We start from the raw sequence: 13,323 nt of genomic DNA on the forward strand, positions 1-13,323 counted from the left end.
GGCAAGAGCCCAGGTTGCATCCCTTGCCCCTCGCTGGGAGTGCTCACCAGGACCCTAGCATTCACAGTGCTGGGGAGTAGACCCTGAGACTGAGTACCATGGGGTGTGCCACTCCGCCAAAATTCTAAAACGAGATCAAGAGAGAGTAAGTCACTACTGGGGGCCAGGGGAGACAGCTCAAGGTTAATGTCATGCTCTGCATGCAAGAGGCTGGGGTGTGATCTCTGGTACTGTGTGGCCCGCCAAGCGCCACCAGGTTGACCCAAATTCCATCCTCTGGGGAAAAAGAAAAGTTCTATCAGTAATATCTCCCATAGGTTCTTGGGAGCTGCAAGTGAACCGATATAACTACAGCCAAGTCCTTTCAGCACTGAGACTCCCTTTTGAAATTTTGTTTCTGGGCCACACCCAGTATACTAAGGGTTTGCCCCTGGCACTCGAAGAATCTATTCCTTCACCAAAGCATGTCCAGGGACTGAGCTCTCCCTGCGATTCCCCTCCACTCCACAGGGCCTCCACAGGGCCTTCCGAGAGGTGCCAGCTGTGGGGATCACCCCAGGGAAAGTGCATAGAGTGGCAGCGGCCCCGGGGTCTGGCGCTCACGTCATGTGGTGCTGCTCAGGCACCAGAGTGTAGGGGGCGTTGGGGCATGCAATGCCAGGGGTGGAACTAGGGGCTCTGAGCGCAGGCGTTCTTTCTTTCTCATCAATATTATAACAAAGGGACACTATTTGGACTTGCTATGTTCTATCAGAACAGCCTTTATAATAGAGCTACTGCCAAAACACCTTCCTAGACAGTTCTAATGTGCTTTTCAGGTTGGTTTTGGGGTAATACCTGGAGATGCTCAGGGAAACTCCTAGCTCTGCACTCAGGGACTACTCCTGGTGATGCTCAGGGAACCGTACTGAGATGCTGGGGATTGAACCGGGGTCAGCTGTGTGCAAGGCAAGTGCTCTACCCCACCTACTACGCTGCTCTAATATATGCAGGTGGCATGGGAAAGCTCCACAAGCAGCAACAAGCTCTGGACAGACCAGAGGCAGGAAGTCACGTCCACACAGCTGTGCCTGGGCACGACCACAAAGCACAGGGCTCCTGGTGGGTACCAAGAAGTGATGTGACGGCCCACGGGGCAGAGATGCCATCACAGGTAGAGAGCGCGGGTGCCCACCCCAAGCCTCCCTCTCCTCCTACGGCAGTGTGAGGCAGAGCTCTGTGCGAGAGGGTAAGGCCGAAACACGCCAAGCAGGACAGATATTCTCACAGCTGCTATTTCAGTCCCTTCCTGGCTCTCTGTCCCCACCCTGGAATGCCTGCGCTTGACGGAAGACCAGGAAGAAAGCGCCTCTCTCTGCTCAACTCTCCAGGCCTGCTCTGGGTGATTCAAGCGCAGGACAACACAGCGACTCTCACTCTCTCGCCTCAGACCACTAAACCAGATTGTGACACAAGAGGACTCGGGATTTTTTTAATCTGGGGGGCGGGGGTGCCTCCCCAGGTGCTCAGGGTTTACCAAGGCTATACTCGGCAGCGCTCACATGATCCTGCAGCAACGTGCTGCCTGCCAGGACCTGCTGTACACCAGGATGTGCTGACACCGCCCCCCCCAGGCTTAAAGCCCAGTTCTGCTACTTTCATGGTGGGTGGCTTTAGGTCTGAAAATGGAAAAACTAACCTTACCTATCCACTTCCTTTTGAGAGGATGGCGGTGTTTGGGCGCTGCTCTAAGTGATTATGTAGGGACTCTATGTGGTGCTGGAAATGAAACCTGAGCTGCCTCCATGCCAGGTTAAGTACCTCGGCCCCTGTACTCTCTCTCCAGCACATTTGCTACTATTTTCATAAGGCTGTGGTGATCATAAGGGGTCTAGCCTATGTCCTCATCCCAGTAAACACTCAGTGCCAGCTGCTAGTCTCATCAAACACAAACCCCTCAATCTTGGAAAGTTCACACTGAAAAAGACCACCCAGACATGTCGTCACACCTTTCACACAGTGGGAGCAGTGGTGTCAGGACTGTCAGTGGTGTCAGGACTGGGGGGTGGTCTCTCCCAGGACTCCAGAACACACACACACACACACACACACACACACACACACACACACACACACAGCCTCATGGTCCCTGAGGGCAGTCTGCTATGGAAGGACTGCCAGGGACTCTGTCTGACCTCCAGGGATTCTGTCTGACCTGCCCCGTCAAACCCCTCAGATTCAAGAGGAGTGTGCAGGTGTGAATGTTGAGCAAGAAGTCAGCAAAGCAGGTCTTGGCCCACTTCAGTCACTCATGCAGTCCTGTGCACGGTACCACCTTCCTGCAGTTAATTTCCTTATAGACTGGTCCGTTGGGAAAGGTCTGGACCTTTAAAGTCAGCCACTGCTCCATGATCTGGTGCGGGTTCAAAGATGTAGCAGAAAGGCCTTGGCCACAACTGTCAGGGCTGTACGCAGAGCAGGTGCCGGTTCACAGGCATAAAACTGTTGAAGACATGCTGGTATAGGTGCTGGAGCGACAGCACAGCGGGTAGAGCGTCTGCCTTGCATGCGGCCAAGGGTTCGATTCCCAGCATCCCATATGGTGCCCTGAGCACCGCCAGGAGTAATTCCTGAGTTGCATGAATTAGGAGTAACCCCTGTGCATCACGGAGTGTGACCCTCAAAAAAAAAGCAAAAAAAAAAAAAAAGATGTCATGGTCTAGACTGCATTGTACCTGTGGTAATCAGGTGTTTCAGGTCATCTGAAGAATAGTCAGAAGTTTTCTGAAACGTGTAATGTCATGTGGGCTGGAGCGATAGTACAGCGGTAGGGCATTTGCCTTACAAGCGACCAACATGGTCGACCTAACATCCTCCGCCCCTCTCGGAGAGCCCAGCAAGCTCCCCGTGACGTATTCGATATGCCAAACACAGTAAACAAGTCTCATGATGGAGACGTTACTGGGCCCGCTCGAGCAAATCGATGAACAACGGGAGGCCTGTGACCCGTAATGTCATGTCAGAGATAGTTCCAAGGGCCAGAGGACATGCTTTGCAGAACACTGGGTTCAGCTGGAGAGCACTACATGTTCCCTTGAGCACTGCCAAGAGTGAGCCCAGAGTGCAGAGATGATAGGATTCCCTGAGCACCACTGGGTGTGACCCCAAAATCAAAACTAATGAAAACGTGTAATGCACCATGACTAGGGATGTAGCTTGGCGCTGTGAAAGTACCTGCCTTGCACCTGAGGTCTTGGGTTCAACCCCTGGCAAAAATAAACAGAAAGTGTGTAGTACAAAGTGGGTGATGATGGGGATGATGGGTAAGGCTCGATTCCAAAGCTGGAGTCCCGGCTGACTTAGTCCCCCTAGCATGGGGTGCACAGCATGCTCTGCAGACAGTTTCCTCATTTGTTAACTGCAAAGTATTCCTATCAATTCCCTGTGAGGATTAAGTGAAATATTAAAGCACGAGGAATAGTGCCCAGCTGGCGGTACATTAAAAATAGTGTGTGATAATTACTAAGCAAGTGAGGAGTATTACTCTCTCCATTCACTCTCAAACTTTCGGAGCCACAAGATCTTTAACAGCAAGACTAGATTCCTCCAGGGAACTCGTCCTGATCAGGCTAAAGAGGCAGTTGGGGCCACTGCTGTGCTTCTCTGGCTCTTCTCCAGGGACACCTGTCAGAATTACAGGGAGCATTTTGGAACACACACATGCCCAGCCCACCTGCCCGAGCTGATTCAGAAAGACCCAGGTGGGATCCATATTTTTAGTAGGTGTTGCAGGAGATTCTGATGCGTGTCCCTGGCTGAGAGCCAACATCTTAAGGTTGCCAGTGGTCCTTGACTAACCTTTCCAAGACTAGAGGTGCGACCCAGTATACATTTTATTCCAGTGACTGCAGGTTTCTGAGGAGCAGTAATCCAGGGTCTGGTTTTCCTTGCAAAAGATCTACATTTCTTCCTGTAAGCCCTGCTCCTGTGCGGTGGAAAACAGAACAGGGACCCAGGTCTGGATATGCCTTCTCATGTGTCTGCTCGGCTAACACGGGGAGGTTGGGGGGACACTTTCATTTTCTGAGAACAGTGTGGGTGTAAAAGAGCAAATTCTATAGGATGCTAAAGAAATCTGAATGTAAAGATATAAAGAAGGTATAGAGTAAAAAAAAAAGTATGAGAAAATTTTGATTTTTGGAGATGGCGGGGTGGACACGACCAGGATCAGGAGGGTCAATCGAAGAATAGCTGACAAATACAACAATAGCTTGCTGGAGAACCCATTCTTTAATAACAGAACTGGTGCAGGACTCTCAGACCAAAGGGCTGGACACTAGTAATGAAACTGTTCTTGTTGGTCTCTTGTTGAGAGGTGTTTTTTTTTTCCTTTTTTTCCCTTTTTGGGTCACACCCAGCAATGCGCAGGGGTTAGTCCGTATGAGATGGCAGGGACTGAACTTGGGTTGGCTGCGTGCAAGACGAACACCCTAGCTGCTATACTATTGCTCCAGCCCTCTGAGAGGTTTAAAAAAAAATTCCTTTTTTTTGGTTTTGTCTTATTTTGTTTTTGGGGGGCCACACCTATGGTGTGCAGGGCTTATTCCTGGCTCCTTGCTCAGGGATTACTTCTGGCCAGCTCCGGGAACCATATGGGATGCTGGAGACTGAACCTGGATCAGCTGAAGCACCCTACCCACTGCACTATGGCGCTGGCTCCAGGTTTCCTAATTTGAAGCCAAGGTCTCCACTTTGATTTCTACTAGTTCCTTCTTAAGATTTGCATGTTAATGAGCTCATCTGCATCACAGTTGGAAACTATTCCTCCATTTCAGGAGAGGCCACGCCCAAACCCATGTCCTTAAGACAAATGAGTGAATTCTGGTCTATCAAGCCTGAAACAGCAAGGTAATGTTGCCTTTTTTTCTCAATGTTGCATCCCAAAACCAAAGCACCAAAAACACAGGTTAAGAACATCTCTTTTCTGTAACAATTTCAGTTTCCTTTTTTTCCCTCCTCCTAACTACGATTCCCTAAAAGAACTCTGACTCTCACTAGGTCCATTAACTCACAAAGCAAATGCAGAGGATAAGGGCAAGTAGCACAGTTGTCCCAAGTATTCATTATTTGCAAGCCGCTGCTCAGAAAGTTTAGACTTCAGACTCTTCACAGGAGGTACCTGACTCCTTGGCCCTAACCCAGGCCCACAGCAAAGGCTACAAACACCAGTGCAGACAGAATCCCAAGCTAAGTCACACTGGCACAAAAAAAATGGTCTTTACAGCATGTTCAGAAGTTGATCCTTCCAGAAGGCCCAACATTAGTGTCCCTCCCCCTGACCTCTGGCCACCTGTCTTTCACAATAAAACATACATGACATGATCATGTGGTGTTTGCACTATGTCCTTGGAGAAATGGAGAATGGAACAGTGGCAGAGAAGAACTGCGAAACAGGAGAAGGAAAAAAAAAAAGATCAGGGATGTGATTCAAATGGTAGTGCATGTGCCTTGCATGTGTCAGGAAGTTCAATTCTTATCCACACCCATCCTCAGTACGACTGGGTGTGGCTCCAACAACAACAGAAAACAAAAAGAATTTATCTCCTTGGCTTTGCGCTCAGTACCTTGCCTTGGCCTAGGACATTAACATTTATAGATCACCTGGTAATAAGTACCAGGCATTCCAGAAGTTACAGGTATCAATACTCCTATTAATGGTTTGTCAAGGTGCACTAAAAAGGGGAAGACAGGGGTTTACACTTAAAGAAACCAATTCGGCTTTGGGGAAAGAGTCTCTGAAATAACCACCAATACCATAACCTCTGTCCCAGAACTGCCCAAGACAGAAATAAAACACAAATCCCCAAAAAACACAAAAGCTAGCAGAAAGTTACGAAGAGAAAAGGGATGTCTACCTGTATATAAAGTAAAGTAAAGTATATATTTATATACTATCTTTCCCATAGTACTCAGGAGCACCCATTCACCTTGACTGTATATTTGCCATTTTAACAAAATCTTAAGGATTCTGGAAATGTCCAGAGAGGTTGAAATGGGACTTATCTATCCCTCAGTTTCAAGATCCACACAGCTGAGAAAGGTGGTGACAGGAAACTTTCATCTTTAGAGGTTACCACTGCCATCTTTGGAGGGATTTTAAAGACAACTCCTAAATCCCGCTCAAGTGAAAGCTCACTCTACTAGCAAAAGCAAAGGCAGAAATGCAAGTACCCAGCCCCAGGATGTCAGCATTTACGAAGTTTGCTGCTGGGTTAGCACTCCCTTGGGATTCTTTGACAGCAGAAACACTGAAAGTCACCCCACAGGTCACCTCCCTGCTGCAAAATTGGAGGGTGGGGGAAACTCTGGAGAACAGAAGCAAGTTCTCAGCAGACAAAAAGAGGCCAAGGCTAAGATTGGGCAAGAGGCGAGGAACCAGTGGGGCCGGAGGAGCCAGCAATAAACATATACCCTGGATACAGAGACTACTGAGGTCAAAAGTGCCAGCAAGTCACACTTTTCAAGCTAAGCCCCAGTTACAACTACAATGACAGGTGCTTTCATTCTTTCAATAAGGATTAGACAGAAATTCTCCCCCATGGGAAGAAAGCAAAAGCCAGGGGAGGTTGCCACAACCCAAATACTTAGAGATGACCAGCTAATACTTAGGTGAACAGAACTAGCTCCTGATGTGAGAAGACAGGTCTCCTTGTCCTCCTAAGGGCCTCAGGAGTCAGGGAAAGCAAAAATGCCTCCACTCCCGATGACCTGGGATCACTTTGAGTTCTGAAAGCAGCTTAACCCTCTCGTTCAAAATGGTGAGGTTACTAGGCGAGTGGTTTTCATCCTTTCCCCATCAGACTCCAATGGGAGCACAACCTCCCAACAGTGAGAAACCTACACACGTAACTGCGAAAAATGACCATTCTCTGACCAAACTGGTATTCACTTTTCTTTTGATATTATATAATCCTGTCTTTGTGGTATAAGGAAGCCACTGCACTGTCTGGAAAGATGATCCAATTTTGGTCCTTTTATCACCAATGCTTTCAGCAATTTGTTCTACTTACCCTACTGTAATTACTTTTAAGTCATCAACCACGTAGGCAGCCTTTAAGCTTTGAGAAGAGAATGCTGGGGGGGGGGGGGGGGGGGGGGTTGGGAGGGAGGAAAAAATGAAAAAACAACAACAAAAAAGAAGCACTGCAAGGGCTATCAACTGCACTTTAGAACCACCCAAGCTAGGAGCAAGTTTTTCTTCTAGAAACCTGCTCATGGATAAACTGCCTCACTGGGCTTTGCCTATTTTCAAAGGAAGGTAGGGCAAAGATGGGACCCTGCGGGGGAGTGGGGGATGGGAAGGGGGAGGGAAGGGGCAAGGAACTAAATAAAACATCTGGTCCTTATCCTGTTTTTTTGGGTTGTTTGGTGTTTTTTTTTTTGCTTTTTTTTAAGTACAAAATTTGTTTGTGAATGATAAATAACTCAGAAAACTTGGCTTGGTGGGCTTGGTGCCTAAGCAACCCCAGAAGAAAGCATGCCTTCTCTGGAATGCAGTCAAGTTACAGGGGGAGGGAGAAACCCTGGCTGCTGGCTTGAGACTTCAGATTCCAACAAGGATAAGACTGAAGGGCAAATCATAGAAGAGAGAGAGAGAGAGAGAGAGAGAGAGAGAGAGAGAGAGAGAGAGAGAGAGAAATCAAAGCTCTAATTCCATGAAAATCCAAGTGAGGTCTGTGAGTGAACGCTGCCAAGAAGCCAGTTGCTTTGCTTCCCCGGCTCCCACGACTTCAAACTTCCAGCTCTGATTTGTAAGAGGCCCCCTTTAGCAGTCCACCCAATGTCCACGCTCTGTGGGGTGGGGACCCTTTCCTCAGCAGGAAAGAACCCCTGGGGGACACACTGGCTGTTCTTGGACACTGACCCTCTGCAACTCTTCCAACACCCACATTTCTTCTGGGACTAGGTTATGAGAGACTTTTCCCCAGGATGAGGCTGGGAACCAAGTGACCAAAACAGGCGCCCCCCTCCCCAGGTGTCAAACTGCCACCTGGGGAGCAGTGGGGAGGGGATTTTAGGAACTGCACACTGGGCTTGAAGTAGGCAAGGCCTTGCCTATTTTCAGGAGACAGAGTTGCAAGGTTGGAGAGTCAGGAGGCATTCTCTGCTGCACCCTGGTGCCCCCTGCCATCCCCCCACCCCCACCCCCACCTTCCACTACTCCAGAAATTAGGTAAAGGTTTACAACAACCCAGTTTCTAAGCCACTAGGCAAGTCACAGGAGTCCTGGGGACCCTGAATCCCTGGCATATCGATCCGCTGAGCACTGCCGCCAAAGAGGGGGATGTGGAGTGACACCAGAGCCCCACAGCTGGCCTCCTACCCGGCTGTAGGCCTCAGCAGTGCTCAGCTGCAGCGCTGGCCCCTTCATGGGGGGAAGGGGGCACGGCGTGGGGGTGGGGGGTAGCGTCTTCCTGGGAAGCGTAGGCCCGCTCAGCTCAGGATTCCGTCCCCCACATGATGCTCTCTCCTGCTTCAGGCCAGGCAACCCCAGTTTGGGACGTTCTCCAGGAAAATCCGACGCTGGTCTTGCTGGACTCCCCGCGGAAATTCTGTCCGCAGTTGGAGAAGCATACATGGCCCGAAGAAAGGGGAGGGGGGGTAAAGGCAAAGAGTTTTGGGCCTCCGTGACCGAGCTAAGAGCGTTCCCACCTTCGGGGGTCGTGGGGTCCTGTCCTCAGGCGCCGTAGAGGCCCGGGCCACGCAGCACCAAGTGTACCCGAGCCCCCAGGAGGGCGGGCCCGCGGACCCCCCTTGGCATCTACAGCCGAAACCCCGGGGAAGCGGGGGCGCGAGCAGCTGCCCACGGAGCAATCGCACTTTTCTGTGCGCGATTCAGAAACACGGCGGGTCTGATGCCATCCGGCGAATTATGTAACCAGGGACACGGCGCTCGGGCTAAACAAACGCGACTGTGTGCGCCGCGGCGGCCCCCGGGAAACGCGCGGGGGGCCCGGGAGGGGCTCGGCGGGGCCTCGGGGTCCGGCTGGCTCGTTCGGGGAAGGCGGCGGGCCGCAGCCCGGGCGAGGACCCCCGCGCACACCCCGCAGGTCGCGTCCCGCACGGCTCGGCCCCTCCCCCACCGCGGCCGCCCCCGCCGCCAGCGGTGAACTTGGTCCCAAGTCCCGCCCGACGCGGTCCCCTCCGGCTGCCCGTGCGCCCTCGGGCTCTCGGGTGGAGGGGCTTCAAAGAGGGGGCCGCTCAAGTGCGGGGGCTCGGGTCCCGGTTGCATTCCAGCTCGGGACCCCCCGTCCCGCACCTCACCTCTCCAGGCGGCGCAGGGCCAGCCGCGCGCTCTAGTGCGGGAAAGTGGCGACCCCACCCCCAACTCCGAGAAGACCGACGCGGGGGGGACTCGCGCGGGGAGCGCTGCCCCTCGGCGTCGCTGCCCCGGAGCGGGGGAGGGGTGCAGGACGGGTGACAGCTGCACGGAGGGCGCCCCTCCCGCTCGGGCGCCGGGAGCCCGGGGCCCGCGCGAGGCCCCCGCCGGGGACCCCGAGTGCAGCCCCCGACCCGAGGGCGGAGAGACCCCCAAGGTCCCGGCGGAATCTCCCGCTCCGAGCCCCGGCAAGGCAGAGGCTGGGCCTCGGGGTTCGGGGCGACGCCAGCCCCCTCTTCGCCCGGGGGCGACGCAAAGTTTTGGGAAGTTGCTGCCCCTACCTTGCTTGGTGAGCACCAGGGCGTCTTCCCTCCGCGCCTGGGTGATGATGGAGCCGTGTTCCATCTAACAAACCCGCGGGCCCGGGCTGCCTGGGCGGGAGGACGGGCGGACGCGCAGGCTGGGCTGGGCTGGGCTGGGGGGCCTAGGCGGGGGCCCGCTCGGGCTGGGGCTCCGAGCACTCTGACTCCTATGGCTGTTCACATCCCTGCTCGCGTTCCCTCCCGGAGCCGGGAAGGGAGGCTGCCTTTAGGAGAGCGGGCGGCCCGGGCAGCGGCTCCCCCGGGTGCCCCCGGCCCCGATCCCCCGGCGGCAGCTCCGGGCTCCTCAGTTTGGGTCCAACATGGAGAATCCGGAGCGAAAACAAGAGGAGGAAATGGGACACGGGGCGGTTTCCAGGCTCCCCTCTCCCCTCCGTACTCCAGATAAACAACCCGCGGCTGCAGCGCCCACCCCCGCGCGCCTCCAGGCTCTGGACTTGGCCTCCCCGCCGCACAGCGGCTCCTTCCGCCTCGGAGCACCGTCCTAGGCCCGGGGCCCTTCACCTGCCAGCTGCCGGAGTCGCGGATCTTCCAGAGCGCGGCTATTTTGTTACGGAAAAAGCGAATCCCCGAGGGGGGTGGGGTGGCGGGCGGGCGGGCTGGCGGGGGAGACTTGAAACTGCTCCGGCACTCCGATTGGCTCGCTCGGAGAAAGGGGGCGTGGTCGCTTCTTACTATGCAGTGCAAGGGCCCAACAACATTCCAGTCGCGGTGGCCACGCCCCCGGGCCACTCCCCCCCCCTCGCAGCGCAGAGGCCTCCCAGCCTCTTCGGCCACACCCCCTTCCCAACTACTTAAAAGGACACTCCAAAGCTCACGTTTCTCTTCTGGGTGCTGGGGTGTTTTCCCACTGCCCTTCTTCAGCTCCTGCGAGCCAAAAAACTCAGGTGGGACCAGAATTAGGAGGGTTCGGGCAGTTTTCTTTCTGTTTGGCCCGGGAATGGTAAGATCCATTATTTCACATAAATGAGTACATCTGTTGAATTCCCATAGGCATGTGTGTGTCTGGGGGCGGGGTGGGGAGGGGGGACTCAGAACTTCAGAATATCTGAGCCAAACCTAAGCTCCGGATGGTCCGACCACACTCTCCCCCTACCCTGCCCCCTCACCACCTTCCAGTGAACCCTGAGCGGCAAGTGAAGGGTTTTCCTTAGCCACTCACTTATTTCCACTCAGGACTCTCCTCCTTCCCTCTGACCCACCTCCAACCCTGAAGTCCCAGTCTCAGGTAGGATGGGCAGAAGTTTTGAAGAGAAAAGGCTCAGCTGTGTGTACTCTTGGTCTTCAGGCCCAGGCAGACACCTGCTGGCTTTGGTTAACAACTGAGACGCTGAGAAGCCTCAGGTGCAAGGTGAAGTAGTTAGACATTTGTTCCCAAGAAGTGGTAGGTCCAGAGAGTCAAGCTCAATATTAAATCATTTCCAGGGAGTTACAACTATCCATAGATGACAGGGACTGACATGGGAAGGGAATTGGTCAAAGACAAGGCTAGCAAGAGAAACTGTGAGATTCCACTGGGTGACTTCTGAGCTGCTTCCAATCCTAATGATCAATGATTTACCGCAAATCACCTTACCAAGGAAGAGATTTCCAGGCAGCTCGGGACATCTTTGCTCCCTGAGGGGTGGGGGCAGCCCCATATGCAACAGGTTTCCCTGGGAGTTGGAAGACAAACAGGTCACCTATTAATTTGCCATGTACTAGCAAACACCTGCTTCCCAGAGTCGTTCTTCCTTCATGAGAACGGATGAAGTGATGTGAGTGTGCCCAAGTCCCTTCACCATGTTCATTCTGCTCCTACACAGACATACAGAAGACCTTTTTATATAACTCCATTTTAATGGAAATGCTGTTTTTCTAAGATGAAAGTAGCTGCTCCAGCGATCTGAATGATGCTTATGTAACTTAAAACTGAGTTTGGGTGGATCTAATTCATTAACAGAAGGGGAAAGGGAGGAGAGCTCACGTATTTGCCTCCCATCATTATCAGAAGATCATTAAAAGTGATAGGATCTTTGAAGCAAATGTTTAGAGGGCCCTTCTTGGGTCCATCCCCAGCCCTCAAGCCAGGGTAGTGGAGCTGCAGCTGGAGGAGGAGGCAGGCAGACAGGATCTGGCACCTGCCATCCTCGACTCTGTAGTGCTGAGTGGGACACAGCACACCCCCACTTCCATTTCCTCATCCAGAACCTCTCAGGGTAGTTTCCAAGACCTTGCACATAGATTATCTGTGTGATTTTATTTCTCACTTCTTTGAGGTTGACATAGCAAATATTATGCCCATTTCATAGATGCCCGTTTTGTAGACAAGGAAGCAGGAAAGATTCATTGACTTATCTAAGCTTTCACTGGTCAAGAGGAGGCAGATTAGGGACAGAGCTCAACCATAAAGCACTTGCCTTACATGTGTGAGGCCCTGGGTTTAGTTCCCAGTAAAACACACACACACACACACACACACACACACTTGCACCAACATGAGGTAGGACTGGAATTTTTCTGGTTTGTTTTTTTTTTTTTTTTTGGCTTTTTCGGTGACACCCAGTGATGCTCAGGGGTTACTCCTGGCTCTGCACTCAGGAATTACTCCTGAGGGTTCTTGGGGAACCATATGGGATGCCAGGAATTGAACCCAGGTCAGCCGCATGCAAGGCAAACACTCTACCCGCTGTAATATCACTCCAGCCCCTACCTTTTCTGTTTTAAGAGTAAAACATAACGACTGAAGAGATAGCTCGTTGGGCTGAGCTGGTGCTCTTAGTGAGGAGACAGGGTTCCAGCCCAGCACTGCATGGTCCCCTAAAGGGGAGCTCAGATTGCCCTGTATATTCGAGGTTTCAGGTTCAATGTGCCACAAAGGAAAACAAAAAGAGACTAGAATTTACCCATAATTTCTTTCCTTCTTTTATAATGAATTGGGGACTCTGGAGCCACCCCCACAGGAGCTTGGCCTGCTTTGCAGATATGACAGTGCTGTGTTCTTGTCTGGGGAAGTAGTGCTGCTCTGACTAGAAGTGTGAGGGGCCATCAAGGGGCTACAGGGATACAACTCAGGGCCTCGGACATGCTAGACATCTGTTCTTCCACTCACACTCTTTAACCCCTGAATTTCTTTCTTTTCTTTTTGGTTTTTCGACCACATCCTGTGGTGCTCAGGGCTTATTCCAGGCTCTGTGCTCAGGTATCACTCCTGACAGGGCTTAGGGGACCTTCTAAGGTGCCATGAATCAAATCCTGATCAGTGCATGGCAGGTTCCATACCTGAAGTACTGTCTATTCAGCCTTCCCTCTCCCCTCCCCCCCTCCCCTCCTCTCCTCTCCCCTCCGCTCCCCTCCCCTTTCTTTTCTTGTGGTGGTGGTGGGGTGGTTCTGGGCTACATCTGGAGATTCTCAGAGGTTACTCCTGTCTCTGCACTCAGGAAGTACTCCTGGTGCTGCTCAAGGGACCATATGGGATGTCAGGGATCAAACCTGGGTGAGCCAGGTGCAAGGCAAACACTGTACAATCACTCCAGCCTCCTTCATCCCCTTTTCTTTTCTTTTCTGTTTTCCTTTTGTAATTTTTGCTTTTGGGCCATACCTGGC

The 13,323-nt window shown here is 52.5% G+C and overlaps 1 protein-coding gene across 2 annotated transcripts in view; it reads right to left on the reverse strand.

Annotated features, from left to right (window-relative positions):
* The window catches only part of CTDSP2 (CTD small phosphatase 2), a 28,335-nt gene extending 18,085 nt beyond the window's left edge, over positions 1 to 10,250 (reverse strand). Inside the window, exon 1 of one of the 2 annotated variants that reach the window (XM_056117732.1) lies at positions 9,700 to 10,250. In XM_056117732.1, coding sequence (XP_055973707.1) covers positions 9,700 to 9,763 — 64 coding nt within the window. In that variant the 5' untranslated portion in view covers positions 9,764 to 10,250. The remainder of the gene's footprint in view (positions 1 to 9,699) is intronic. The other variant, XM_056117731.1, reaches the window with a different exon arrangement.
* Positions 10,251 to 13,323: the final 3,073 nt, after the last annotated feature.

The sequence above is a fragment of the Sorex fumeus genome, unplaced genomic scaffold (genome assembly GCF_029834395.1).
Source record: "Sorex fumeus unplaced genomic scaffold, SorFum_2.1 ptg000035l, whole genome shotgun sequence".
In the NCBI taxonomy this organism is placed as follows: Eukaryota; Metazoa; Chordata; class Mammalia; order Eulipotyphla; family Soricidae; genus Sorex; species Sorex fumeus.